Source organism: Microcaecilia unicolor, chromosome 9 (assembly GCF_901765095.1).
Source record: "Microcaecilia unicolor chromosome 9, aMicUni1.1, whole genome shotgun sequence".
In the NCBI taxonomy this organism is placed as follows: Eukaryota; Metazoa; Chordata; class Amphibia; order Gymnophiona; family Siphonopidae; genus Microcaecilia; species Microcaecilia unicolor.
The window spans coordinates 86,411,230-86,425,426 of NC_044039.1; the positions used below are offsets into that span (position 1 = coordinate 86,411,230).

General features: G+C 44.1%; 1 protein-coding gene across 1 annotated transcript in view; it reads left to right on the top strand.

Annotated features, from left to right (window-relative positions):
- Window positions 1-8,148: 8,148 nt before the first annotated feature.
- Window positions 8,149-14,197, top strand: part of PKP2 (plakophilin 2) — a 226,290-nt gene continuing 220,241 nt past the window's right edge. Inside the window, exon 1 of the mRNA XM_030214261.1 lies at window positions 8,149-8,697. Within this exon, the coding sequence (XP_030070121.1) occupies window positions 8,487-8,697 (211 nt within the window). The 5' untranslated portion in view covers window positions 8,149-8,486. The remainder of the gene's footprint in view (window positions 8,698-14,197) is intronic.

A 14,197-nucleotide genomic window follows, 5' to 3' on the forward strand; every position in this document is an offset into this window, starting at 1 on the left:
CTATTTTTGCCGATATAGGGTAAAGGGCTTGGATCCATCTGTCTCTCAGGTGCCATTGTAAAGGCCTCAAGTGCAGCCTTGCTAAAGGTACCACTGGTATAGTAGTTGCCATGTGACCCAGAAGGACTAGTAATGTTTGTGCTGTTGTGAATGAAACTTGAGTCAAGTGAGATATGAGAATTTGAACTTGCATGGCTCTGTTGAGAGGCAAGTAAGCTAACATCTGAGGTGTATGAATAACAGCTCCTATGAATTTGATTCTTTGCACTGGGAGGAGCTGATATTTCTCTGAGTTGATTAGACATCCGAGAGGTAACTTTCTGCAATGTTTGGAGAGCATCTTGAGCAGTTGGTGACGAGATCAGCCAGTCATCTAGATATGGGAAGATCGTTATTCCCTGTTGTCTAAGATGGGCTATTATTGTGACAATGCATTTTGTGACTACTCTCGGCGCTGAAGAGAGACCAAAAGGGAGAACATGAAACTGGTAATGGTGAGATCCCAATTGAAAACGAAGATACTTTCTTGAGGAATGGTGGATTGGAATGTGTAAATACGCATCCTGTAGGTCGAGAGACACGAGCCAGGCATTTTGATCTAAAAGTGGGAAAATCATTTGGAGAGTTATCGTTCTTCTTTTTTTGATAAATTTGTTCAGGGATCGTAAATCAAGAGTAGAGCATAGGCCACCTTTCTTTTTTGGGATAAGAAAGAATTTGGAATAAAACCCTGTGTTCTGGTGAGATTCCTGAACCTGTTCGATTGCATTGATTTGCAGGAGACAATTGATTTCTTCCTGAAGGGCATCGAGGTGATAGGAAGGAATCTTTGAGGTGACAATGTGTTTGTGAGGTGGAGGGTTTGCAAAGTGGAGACGGTATCCCTGTTGCACAATTGATAGAACCCATTTTTCCGATGTTATTATGGACCATTGTGGAGCGAAAAACTGAAGTCGACCTCCAACTGGCATTTCTAGTGTGAGTGAGGGGCTTAGGCACCATAGAGGGTGCTGGCTTAGCTGTTCTTTTGTCTCTATAGAGATCTCTTTGATTGCTGAGGTCTGTTTTGCTTATTGTTGTACTTATAGTTCGAGTTGTACCTATTGAAAGGGAATTGCCTACGAGAATCGTATCGCTTTTTAGATGTGTAGTATGATGAATGTTGAAAAGATGATTTAGTTTGATTTAAATTGTCATCTTCCAATGTGTCTAGGCTTGTGCAATCTTGTTTGATGTTATCTATAATCTCTTTAACCCTATCGCCAAAGAGGTTATCTCTGGTATCTTTTGCCAGGCCTCTGGTGATGACAAACCTTACACCGAAAGTTTCCCATCCCAGCAGCATTGCCAAGATAAAATGCTTCATATGCCCCAAAACTGATCCATCCCAATTCCCCTGCTCTTTGACTTACATTATACAAGGCACCAAAGGCATTTCCTTGTACTTCCTTGAGGTCACTCTATCTCATGTTGTGCACTGTTTGTGGTCCTCTAGGCTTCTTGTGGCATTCATACTGTCAGGTACCCCTTGCTGTCCAGTCCTGGAATACCAATGGTTCCCTGGTGCAGGTGCACTCCCCTCCATCACTGCCAAGGCCAGTACCCTGTGTGAAGGGGAGGATAAGGGTTTTGAACAGATGGAAGTGGAGGGGGGAGAAGGAAGGAGGCTCAAGAGCCGAGGGAGACAGAGCAGAACCTTACCTTTAATTGTTCCTCAGAGAGAGAGAGAGAGAGAAGGGAAAAGGTATGTGCCCCCTAGAAAATGGAGGTGGGAGAAGGACTACATTTCCCAGCATCCCCGGGGAAAACCCTGGTATAAGGATTATTGGCCCCAGCATTCCCCGGGAGAAGGCTCTGACAAGGCCGGGAGGGGCACCTGGAACCTAATCAAGTAAGAGAGGAACAGGCGCCCAGAGAGGAGGAGAATGAGTCCATGGACTGGCAAGCTGCTGGAGAGCAGGAGCAGGAGGCAGGCTCTGGGGAACCCATGGACCTTTCTGCCTGGGCTCATGCCTTGAAAACTAAACTGAAAAACCAGGTGAACTCTTGGCGTCAGAGCTGGGCTGAAAGTGGAAAGGTCATGCGGGAGGAGGGTCAGTGAAGTAATAGAGTGACCCTGAATGGGTGGGATCTTTTCCTCTTTCCCCAAAGGAGTTCAGGCTGTGTCTTGGTGAAGAGACTGTGTGGCTGAATTGAGTGCTAAGGCATTGAGCCTGGGGATTTTGAACTGTTGGGAAAACAAACCTTCTTTTGGTGTGGGGGAGGGGAAAGTAAGCTACAGGTTTTTTTTTTTCTTTTGGTGGGCTGAGGCCCAAAGAACTTTGAGGGTTTTGAACTGTTGCAGAAACCCAAGCATGGGGCCCAGCTACCTGGGTTCCTTTTGGTTGTAAAGTTGGACTACAAAGGGATCTATCTTTGGGGACTGTTAAATTGGCTCCAACTGTTTTTTTTTTCCTTGAAGCAGCAGAGAGCTGCACGGTTTTTTTTTTTCTGCTGTACCTGGGCCCTGGGAGGACAGCAGGAGCAACTGTTTGAAGGGCTGCAGGATTCCTTTTGCAAGTTACTGAACTGTGAATCCCTGACAATAAAGGAGCTTGGTGACTTTTGGCCTTTTTGAAGTTTATTTTCTTGAGCCCTGCCCTGTGGACTGCAGTGGGCCGGGAGGCTGAGTGGCCAGGGTGGAGGCAAGGTCCCGAAGACCCTCTGGCGGAGGGAAGGATCTTCACACCTGTGACAAGACAACTTGTCCCAAGAGAGTGAGTTACACCTATCAGTATACACTCCCCAAAACTGTTGCACCCCTGTTATCATATACAAGTTCAGGCATCTGATTATGTTTTCCTTAAGGAGACCCACACAACAGACCCACAGAGACTAGGGTTAAATGGTCAGTATTCTCAATGGAGAAGGGTAGTTAGTGGGGTTCCCCAGGGGTCTGTGCTGGGACCGCTGCTTTTTAACATATTTATAAATGACCTAGAGATGGGAGTAACTAGTGAGGTAATTAAATTTGCTGATGACACAAAGTTATTCAAAGTTGTTAAATCGCGGGAGGATTGTGAAAAATTACAAGAGGACCGTACGAGACTGGGAGACTGGGCATCTAAATGGCAGATGATGTGAGCAAGTGCAAAGTGATGCATGTGGGAAAGAGGAACCCGAATTATAGCTACGTCATGCAAGGTTTCCACGTTAGGAGTCACGGACCAAGAAAGGGATCTAGGTGTCGTCGTTGATGATACGTTGAAACTTCTGCTCAGTGTACTGCAGCTAATAAAGCAAATAGAATGTTAGGTATTATTAGAAAAGGAATGGAAAACAAAAATGAGGATATTATAATGCCTTTGTATTGGTCCATGGTGCGACCGCACCTCTAATATTGTATTCAATTCTGGTTGCCGCATCTCAAAAAAGATATAGTGGAATTAGAAAAGGTGCAGAGAAGGGTGATGAAAATGATAAAGGGGATGGGACGACTTTTCTATGAGGAAAGGCTGAAGCGGCTAGGGCTCTTCAGCTTGGAGAAAAGGCGGCTGAGGGGAGATATGATAGAGGTCTATAAAATAATGAGTGGAGTTGAACGGGTAGATGTGAAGCGTCTGTTTACGCTTTCCAAAATACTAGGACTAGGGGACATGCAATGAAGCTGCAATGTAGTAAATTTAAAACGAATCAGAGAAAATATTTCTTCACTCAATGTGTAATTAAACTCTGGAATTCGTTGTCAGAGAATGTGGTAAAGGCGGTTAGCTTAGCGGAGTTTTAAAAAGGTTTGGATGGCTTCCTAAAGAAAAAGTCCATACACCATTATTAAATGGGGAAAATCCACTATTTCTGGGATAAGCAGTATAGAATGTTTTGTACTTTTTTGGGGATCTTGCCAGGTATTTGTGACCTGGATTGGCCACTGTTGGAAACAGGATGCTAGGCTTGATGGACCTTTGGTCTTTCCCAGTATAGCAATACTTATGTACTTATGTATAAGACCTGCTATTGCACTTCCACTAAACAAATTCTCCCATCTGAACATTACCTTATTGCTTGCAAAATATCCACCCCCTTGGCTTCCAATTTCAATTCCATCAGAAGTCTCAAAGTCTCTATTGGACATCAATTCCACCTTCCACAATAACACACCTTTATAGCCATTTAGAAAGGTGTTCCCCACCCAGTGGTACCTTCTTAGTACCATGTGATACCCATCCAGTGGTGGTGGCACTGATGTCCACTGACATCCTCACTCCCATGCCCAGATAAACTCTGTCCATGTGCATCACTCTATTCGTGAGACACAGGTGTCCAATCAGGCATTGTATCTACCTTAAGGTCAATTGCCTTGCAGAACCAGATCTTAATAAGGCCCTGCACTACAGCTAGCTTACATTATGGGCAAGCCTGCTGCCATTCCAATGGAGTTGAGATCTAGGCCCAGGACGTGGGGACTGATGTTGGACCCTCTACCTAGTCCTTTGCCTAAGGTATACCCCCTGTCCCTTGCTAACTATGAAAGTCCTAAACAGGCACATCCTTAGTAATAATGGACTGGAAAAATCCACAATTTCGGGAATAACATGTATAGAATGTTTGTACTTTTGGGAAGCTGCCAGGTGCCCTTGACCTGGATTGGCTGCTGTCGGGGACAGGATGCTGGGCTTAATGGGCCTTCGGTCTTTTCCCAGTATGGCATTACTTATGTGCTTATGTAATTTGTCTCAGCAATGGACAAAATCATCATTACCTGACCATTGAGCCCTTCCCCCCCCCCCCCCCCCCCCCCCCCCCCATGCACAAGAATTGAATGCTTCCAAGTAAGCATGTGAAATGGACAGCCCTTGGCATGTACCTATCAACATAGCAGTGTCCCAATCCCGGTTAGCCCCACTATCCAAACGCACAGATTGTATGGAGCTCAGATGCAGGTGATCATCATCTGAGTCTCCTACTGCATTTGGAGCTCCCCTGCTCTGATATAGAAGCAGAATTACAGTTTCTTATCCGTTTTGTTGTTCTCTGATTTATGGGGGAGAGGGACATTGTAGAAAGACTCTCAGGCTTATTTTCGAAAGAGAAGGACACCCATCTTTCAACAGAAATCGGGAGATGGGCGTCCTTCTCCCAGGGTCGCCCAAATCGGCATAATCGAAAGCCGATTTTGGGCGTCCTCAACTGCTTTCCGTCATGAGGATGACCAAGGTTCACGGGGGCGTGTCAGAAACGTAGCGACAGCGGGACTGGGGCATGCCTAACACATGGGCATCCTCGACCGATAATGGAAAAAAGAAGGGTGTCCCTGACGAGCACTTGGGTGACTTTACTTGGTCCATTATTTTCTTACGACCAAGCCTCAAAAAGGTGCCCGAACTGACCAGATGACCACCGGAGGGAATCGGGGATGACCTCCCCTTACTCCCCCCAGTGGTCACCAACCCCCTCCCACCCCTAAAAAAAACCTTTTTAAATATTTTCTGCCAGCCTCTATGCCAGCCTCAAATGTCATACCCAGCTCCATCACAGCAGTATGCAGGTCCCTGGAGCAGTTTTAGTGGGTGCAGTGCACTTCCAGCAGGCGGACCCAGGCCCACCGCCCTCCCTACCTGTTACACTTGTGGTGGTAAACGTGAGCCCTTCAAAACCCACCAGAAACCCACAGTACCCACATGTAGGTGCCCCTCTTCACCCCTTGGGGCTATGGTAGTGGTGTGCAGTCATGGGGTTTTGGGGGGGGGGGGGTTGGGGGGCTCAGCACACAAGGTAAGGAAGCTATGTTCCTGGGAGCAATTTGTGAAGTCCACTGCAGTGCCCCCTAGGGTGCCCGGTTGGTGTCCTGGCATGTCAGGGGAATCAGTGCACTATGAATGCTGGCTCCTCTCATGACCAAATGGATTGGATTTGGTCGTTTCTGAGATGGGCGTCCTTGGTTTCCATTATGGCTGAAAATCGTGGACGACCATCTCTAAGTCAACCTAAATTTTCAGATTTGGGCATCCCCGACCATATTATCGAAATGAAAGATGGACGCCCACCTTGTTTCAATAATATGGGTTTCCCTGCCCCTTTGCCGGGATGTCCTACGAGGACGTCCTCAGGAACACTTGGGTGCCCCTTTCAATTATGCCCCTCTCTATCTCCTCTTTAAAAACTACACTGAAAAACTGAGCTGCTTTTCCCTTGTTGCTCTGAAGATTCTGCCAGTTCAGCACCTCTCTATGAATAGATTGGATGAAATGCTGCACTTCTGCAGGAAAGGTGCCTGGAACAGCCCCAAATTGTGATTTTTTTTTTAACAACATAGATTTGTTTTATTTTTGACTCTCTCTCTCTCTCCTTACAGAAAAGAACATCATGTCCAAATAAGAGTAGTTTCAGAAGAGCCCACCAATGCAATGCAGTTCCAACTCAGCCAAAGCTTGACCCGCATACCCACCTAAAACTCCCTACAGCCCTAGACAGAAAGAACCATCCACACCAAAGAGAGTGAATGTATGGACTTCTAGATTGAAATGTAATCCTGCACAAGTTGTCGAAGCATCCCTAGCCTTGAAATATCTAGCTAGCTGTGGTGCCATGCTAAAAAGCTGTAGGGGAGTGGGTGGTGGCCATCCAGTGCAGAAGTCCCTCCTTGTAATGCAGCAGAAAGCCTCCCTCCATCCCACTTATACCACATATGGGTGCCTGAACTGACAAAAATCCTGGTCCCAGGGCCTTGTCCACTTGATTGGCAAAACTTTCTTGAAGTCAGATCCTAACTGCTATGATCTGACCTGTGGTGCTACACACCTGCTTTACTCTTTTTACTCTTCCCCTGGCAGGTTCTAGACCCCCAAATGTGCCCCCTCACCTTTGCTGGCAAAACGGTCTCTACCCGGATGCTTGCTATGTGGGGACTTCCCCATAGAGCCCACACTGGCATCTCGAGCATCAACATCAGCAGCTGTACTTTCCTTGGCAGCATATTCTCTTGACTCACCTCCAGACATTGTTCAGAACCTGAGTAGACAGAACTGATTTCCACTAAGCTCCTAGAACCTATACAGCACTCATTCTCCCAGGTGTTTATTATGTTTATTAAAAGCTTGATATCCTGCTATTTCTAAATGACAGGTCATAGCGGCTTACAATTTTAAGCAAATATCCTTAGTTAGAATCTAAAAGAACACCATAATAAATAGAAAAGCAAAGACCAATCAACAATGGTCATACATACACATTCTGCAAAGATCTGGGAACACACCCTGGGTCGCTGGGACAGTCAGACCAAGCCTGAAACCCCAAAATCATGACGGAGATTTGAAAGCTATTTCAAACAAATGAGTTTTCAACAAAACTTTAAACAAATGGCAATTCAAATTGAATATAAGGAGGGAAGAAATTCCAAAGGAAGGGAGCAAGAAAATAAAAAGAAGAGGAACGGGTAGATTCATAGTGTTCAATCCTAGGAGAAGGAAGAACCAGCCGGTGAGAATCCAGTGAATAAAGAGCACCAGGACTGGGGAGTTTAGGGTATTACCAGAGATGCAAGGAACCAAGCCAAAGAACCAAGGTGTAGGGCTTTAAAACTTTACACAAATGGACTTGGGGAAAATCCACTATTTCTGGGATAAGCAGTATAAAATGTTTTGTACTTTTTTGGGATCTTGCCAGGTTTTTGTGACCTGGATTGGCCACTGTTGGAAACAGGATGCTGGGCTCGATGGACCTTTGGTCTTTCCCAGTATGGCAATACTTATGTACTTATGGGTTAATATTGCTACATTGGGTTTCTTGATTATTAAACTATTAGCGAGATACCCCATCAACTACCTTTTCTATATATTTTTTTTAATCCTAGTTGTGTTATTGCCAACATAAAATGGCAGCTGTTTTACATGAGTTGTATATTTTACTTGCAGTGTGATTCTTGCTAGCGTGCCATAAACATGGAGCCCTGGCAGGCTTAGCCATGCATTATTTAAAGCTAACCAAACAGTAGGACTCAAAAGCTGCCAACCACACCCGCCTTAGCAAACAAGCACCTGGTTAGAAGTATTCTCGTTTTGCTCACACACACTTTTATCTTTCTGCTTTTCCAAAGAAGTAAAAGGATGAATTTTATTTATCAGGTGAACTACAGAACCACCCGCCCCAGCTTCCGCTTCTTCCCCCAGTCAGTCATAAATAAAGGTGAAGCCTGAAGTGAGGTGACTCCTCCCAGCCAGCCTGTGCCTTTCCCCCTCCCGACACTGGAGTTTACACACCAGGGGCAGGGCTCTGCTTTCAGCTGCCGTCTGGTCTCCTGGCAATGGTGACATTTTGAACTCCAGCTCTCAGAAATTTGTGGAATTTGTCTCCTGCTTTGGGATCTCATTCTCTGAAGGAAGGGCAGGGGGAGGAAAGTTATTTGTTAGAAATGGAAGCCTGAAGCTGCTGGATTTTGAGCTAGTTGTTCCTGTCATTTACACGGACGCACAACAGGTACAATCCAGGGAAGCGATATCCGCTAAACAGATATGGCAACTCTCGGTTCTTCGAATAATCCTGGCTACATCAAGACGGTCCTGGGCCAGCAGGCGTTCAAGGATTCGGACAATACAACCTTGGCTCTTCCCTCCGAGGAGAAATTGAGGATCGCCGGGAGACCTGACCAAGACAAAAACCTCCGGATTAAACAACAGGTCCAGCTAACCCTGGCCAAGAAAAATAAAGCGCACCTGGCAAATGGTGAGTTACCTCCTAATAAACTTCATTTTTTTTCTACTTTATTTAATACATGCTAAATTTTAATTTAATTAAGTAATCGTGTTGTCACAGTGCACTTCTGTGCTTTTTGAGAAAACTTTCAAAGGAGTAATAACAATGCAGTCGCAGCACTAAATGGAAGCATGTATGTAGTTTATTATTGTTCGGTTCTGTGACTGCAAACTACAAGCAGTAATGTATTTGCACAGTAATATTATTTATGCAACACCAGTAAAGAAGGTAATGAAGTCAGGGAGGTTAAGTAAGTTGCTCAAGGGCACAGCACGGTCAGTTTTCAAAAATGTTTAACCCGCTCCCTTCATGAGTTAGTTTATTAAATCTGTGTTTCAAATATTTTCTTTTATTTTGGCATGTTAAATTTACCCAGCCTCCCCCCCCCCCCCCCCCAGGCTCCTAAATAAGAAGGTAAGCACATTTAGTCAGAAAAATGGTCATTTTACTAAGGCACACAGTTTAGCACTATCTAAATGATAATATGCCCATAGGAATACAGGGCTCCTTTTACTAAGCGGCGGTAAGCCCAATGCGGGAGTGTACCCATGTTAATTGGGCAGTGCCATGTGTGCCCAGTTACTGCGGGTTAACGTGGGAGCCCTTACCGCCACCTCAATGAGTGGCGGTAAGGGCTGCTCCCTGAAATGGCCGTGCAGCAAGTGCTTTACTTGCCGTCCGGCTATTTCCTGTCAAAGCGAGTCTTCCCTTTTACCAGCCTCAGTTAAAGGAGGCCTCGGCACGCATGTAAAACACACAATCAACGCCAGCGCTGGTCCCCCTTTGCCACAGCTTGGTAAAAGGGCCCCATAATGAGCACCTCTTCATTTAGTGCACGCTAAATCTATAGTGACCACAAAATAGCAAGGCTCCAGAGGCATTTTGGGACAGGCTTATACAGCTAATTTTATAACAGGGTGTCTATGTGAAATAGCCTATGTGCGGTATATAATAAGCTTGTACAATGACAGTACAAATACTGTTGCACAAATTTTCAGCACACACTACCTAAGCTTAGCCCAAAAGCCTAGCCACCCAAATAGTCGGACCTAAATCAAACCAATGTGAATTTTCTGCCAAACATTTGCCTGTTCAATGGGTCTCTGAAAATCGACCACAAAGTGAGTAGAGGATATAAGAACTGAACTAGGAGTTGTGCTATAATGATATTCTACACTAATTCTAGTTGTTGAGCTAGTGAGCATTCAAACACGAGAGACTTAATAATTATTTAGCGATTTTCTCCCAATTTTACATCCTTTGCTGGACACTTTCTATTTTTAATTCTTTTGTCTCCTCATAGCTAGGATGAGCCTCTTTTGACCAGATGCACAAAATGTTTTTCCTATGACATGGGAGAAGATCTTCATGCCGTCAGTCCTTCTGTTATGACTTGATTCTTTTCTACTTTTATGCAGATTTAAAAAAAAATAAAGAAGGAAAAATAAAAATAATAAAAAACAAAACTGTCCCCACATGATGAGGTTAGGTTTGTAATGGCACAATTAGCCTGCTAGTATAATTTTCAGACCACTCAGTCTTTAGTTTTGTCATTTCGAATAGCACCAGAATCCATTCAGGCCATTCCATCCTGTGCAATCTGGAATATCTTATTCTAGTTTAATATCACCCCTATTGATGTATTAAGTACACAAACACTTACAAGAAAATGATATAGCATGCAAAAAGGTTGGATCACATTACGCCATGATTATGTAGCTTCACTGGCTACCGATTTATTATCATACAGTATATACACTTTAAATTATTAATGTTGACTCACAAGGTGTACAAAGTATTTTAGTGCCGAGGAAGCATGTGCAGATGGCTCAACTACTACAGGGCGCCTCTGAGTGCGCCCCGTGGTAGTATGTTTTGGCGCAAGGGAAGCACGAGGTATTGCTCATCGCCGCTTAGTAAAAGGACCCTCAGTGTCTACTTATAAAAAGATCCTGTTTTAGGACTATGATGTACACTGGACTTTTGTTTCCATTTGAAGCAAGGATGTAGCTTTTTCCATAATATTTAGGAAGGGGATTTTGGTCGTGATATAGCTGGTTACATTTTTTTAAAAACTATATTCCTTGATGCACAGGATATTTGTTGATTTAGTTAATGCCTTGTCTGAAAAAGATTTTGATCCCAGATGAATAACGGTGGCCTTCAGGTCATATGGAGCAATTCACAATGACAGTACTTTACCAGCCCAGAAGGGATACATGTGATTTTTTTTTTTAAGCTAAAGTCTATTAGGAGTGCAGTTTTAAACTGGTTTAGTCGTGACTGTTTCTTTAAAGAAGAGGCATAAAGGCCTTGAACAGTACTACAGAGATACTGTGAGCAGACCTTGGTGAATTCACACTGACCACATATCACGGAACCATGATGTTCAGTCACTGTAATCCACACTTTACTGTGGTAAAGCTCCGCCCTGAAACATAACATTGCAATAGAGCGTGGGCTGACTAGTGGTTAGACTAATGAGCTGGGAACCAGGAAAGTTGGGTCCAAATCCTGTTACTCCTATTTCTGATACCTATTGTGACCTGGAAAGGTCACTGTATCTTTTATAGTTTCATCTACTCAGATCAAATTTGATTGCATTACTTTAACATTAAATGTTCCACAATGTAGCACCAAAGTAGAATAGGACATAAAACCTGACTAGCCTGTAAATTATTCCTTCTGATTGTAATACCTCAGTCTCTTTGATATATGTGAAGATTTGAGAGGAAGGTGTAAAAGAGCATTTCATTTCAAATAAACTACCAATGCTATAAAAACAACGCATGACTTGACAACTTTCCGGAAGTTACTGAAGACGCACCTGTTTGAAGAGACTTACAATAAAAATCCTCCTTAATGACTTCATTCCATTCTATATCTAAACCAACTAATACTGATCCCTTCTAATTTGATTATGTTAATCATATCATCACTATTGGTCATTTTATCTCACCTGTTTTATTTTGTGTTATGTAAATCATTCTACTGACTTCTACCTAATTTCTTACACAGTAATGTGTGAAATTAGACCATACCTCTTACTCTGTTTATGACATAGGAGCTGACTCTGTGGGTGCTTGAGCACCCCCAATATTGAGAAAATTCCTTGTATGTGTCCAAGGAAGGGTTATTTCCACTGGGCTTAGCACCCCCAATAATTTTGAAAAGTTGACTCCTATGGTTTATGATTATACCTTTTGCAACATAGTGTAAGCCACATTCAGCCTGCAAATAGGTGGGAAAATGTGGGGTACAAATGCAGCAAATAAATTCTTAACTCTGGATGTAATCGGCCTAATTCTATATATGACGCTCAAAGTTGTGCACGCAAATATTGGTGCATACCCAAATTGCACACACAATTTAATTAACGAGTCAATTAGCACTGATAATTGGGCAGATCCAAAAAGGGGCATGGACGGATTGGGAGTGTACCTGAAATTATGCTTAGTTTTATAGATTAAGGGAGATTCACATATAATTTAAGCGTTGAGAATTTGCACCAGGTTTTACTTGGTGTAAATCCTCCGTGCCCAAAATGGGTGCAGAACCCGGCACCAAACGCTATTCTATAAACAGGGTCCAACTCTAAGCGGTTTATAGAATAGCTTTTAGTGCTAATTTTTATCTGCGCTCAAATTTGGGCGCCATTTTTAGAATCGATCCAGTATGTTAATTAAAATAAGTCCCTAGATCTAATGTCTTTCCCTGGTCTATTAATGTTAGTGTATGCATGCCTTTCCTACTACTACTACTTAGCATTTCTATAGCGCTACAAGGCATACGCAGCGCTGCACAAACATAGAAGAAGACAGTCCCTGCTCAAAGTGCTTACAATCCAATATGTATTTAGTAAAATGGCCCCTAAATAACTTAAAAATAAGACTAAAGGACTACTGTGCGGCAATTTAGAACCCTTGTGCTGGCAGTAGTTCCACCCAGCGTGCACCATTTCCGGTGCTGGCGGAAATATTGCAAAGATATTTCTGCAAGGGGTTACTCGGAGGTAATAAGGCATTATTATGTGCTGCCTGGTTACTGCCAGAGCAGTAAGTGCTCCCCCCCCCCCCCCCACTGAAATGGCCGTGCGGCATTACCGCACGGCCATTTCATTTTTCAATCTTTTTACCCTGTGCAGGGGCGTAGCCAGACTTCGGCGGTAGGGGGGTTCAGAGCCCGAGGTGAGGGGGCACATTTTAGTCGCCCCTGGTGCCGCCGACCCCCCCCCCCGCCATTTTTGACCCGCCGCCACCACCACCTTTGAGCCCCCCCTGCGTCAACCCTTTTGACCCCCCCTTGCCGCCGCCGTCACTGTTGGGTACCTTTGCTGGCAGGGGGTCCCCAACCCCCGCCAGCCGAAGTCCTCTTCTCTGGCGTGGCCGCGTTGCTCATCTGCAAGCAAGGCTTCTATTTCTGTGAGTCTGACGTCCTGCCTCGTGTACAACAGCTTAATAAAAGGGCCCCTAAGTATTGAAATGCTTCCATGTGACATATTTTATCAGTTTACCCAATTTTTATATGACACATTCATTCCTCTGAAGTGAATGAAATCTTTTCGCCTTTAGTCTAAGCGGGCTCTTTTTTGTTTTTCTTGTTCTAGGGTTAAATCATTTAGATGAGTAGCAAGGTTACCCAGTATTTTCGCTCTTTGACTCTGATATGGAAGCAGAATTACAGCTTCTTATCCCTTTTGTTGTTCCCTTGCTGGTGGGGGAGAGGGATGATTTAGAAAGACTTTGGGGCTCTTTTACTAAGCCGCCCTAAGCATCTACACGCGCCCAACATGCGCCAAATTGGAGTTACCATCTGGCTAGCACGTGGCTGTTGCGGTAATTTCATTTTTGGCACGCGTCTGGAAAATAATTTTATTTTTGGCCTCGCGTATCGGATGTACACCAAGTGGTATTTGGCTGTGCGTAGGTCATTACTGCCCAGTTATCGCATGAGACTTTACCGTTAGGTCAATGGCTGGCGATAAGGCCTCAGACCCAAAACGGACACGTGGTCATTTTTCATTTTGCCACACGTCCGTTTTTTGGCAAAAAAAGGCATTTTTTGTAGGTATGCTGAAAAATGATTCTGTGCGCGCCCAAAACCCCTGTCTACACTACTGCAGGCCATTTTTCAGCGTGCCTTTGTAAAAGGACCCCTTTATCTCCTCTTAATTACACAGAAAAACTGACTTGTTTTTTCCATGGTTGCTCTGAAGGTTTTTTCCAGTTCAGCACCTCTCTATGAAGAGATGGATGGAATGTTGCAGTGCTTCTGCAGGAAGGGTGCCTGGAACAGACCCAAATTGTTGGGAATTTTTTTTTTTTTTAGCAGGAATGCAGAAGTGGGAGTCCAACATGCACCCAACACAAGTGAAAACAAAAGCACAAGGAGCCTTCAAGGGTGGGAGCGTCAACTCAATATTTACTCAATAATTTATTGATCAGACATGACACGGTCCAGGTTTTGGTGA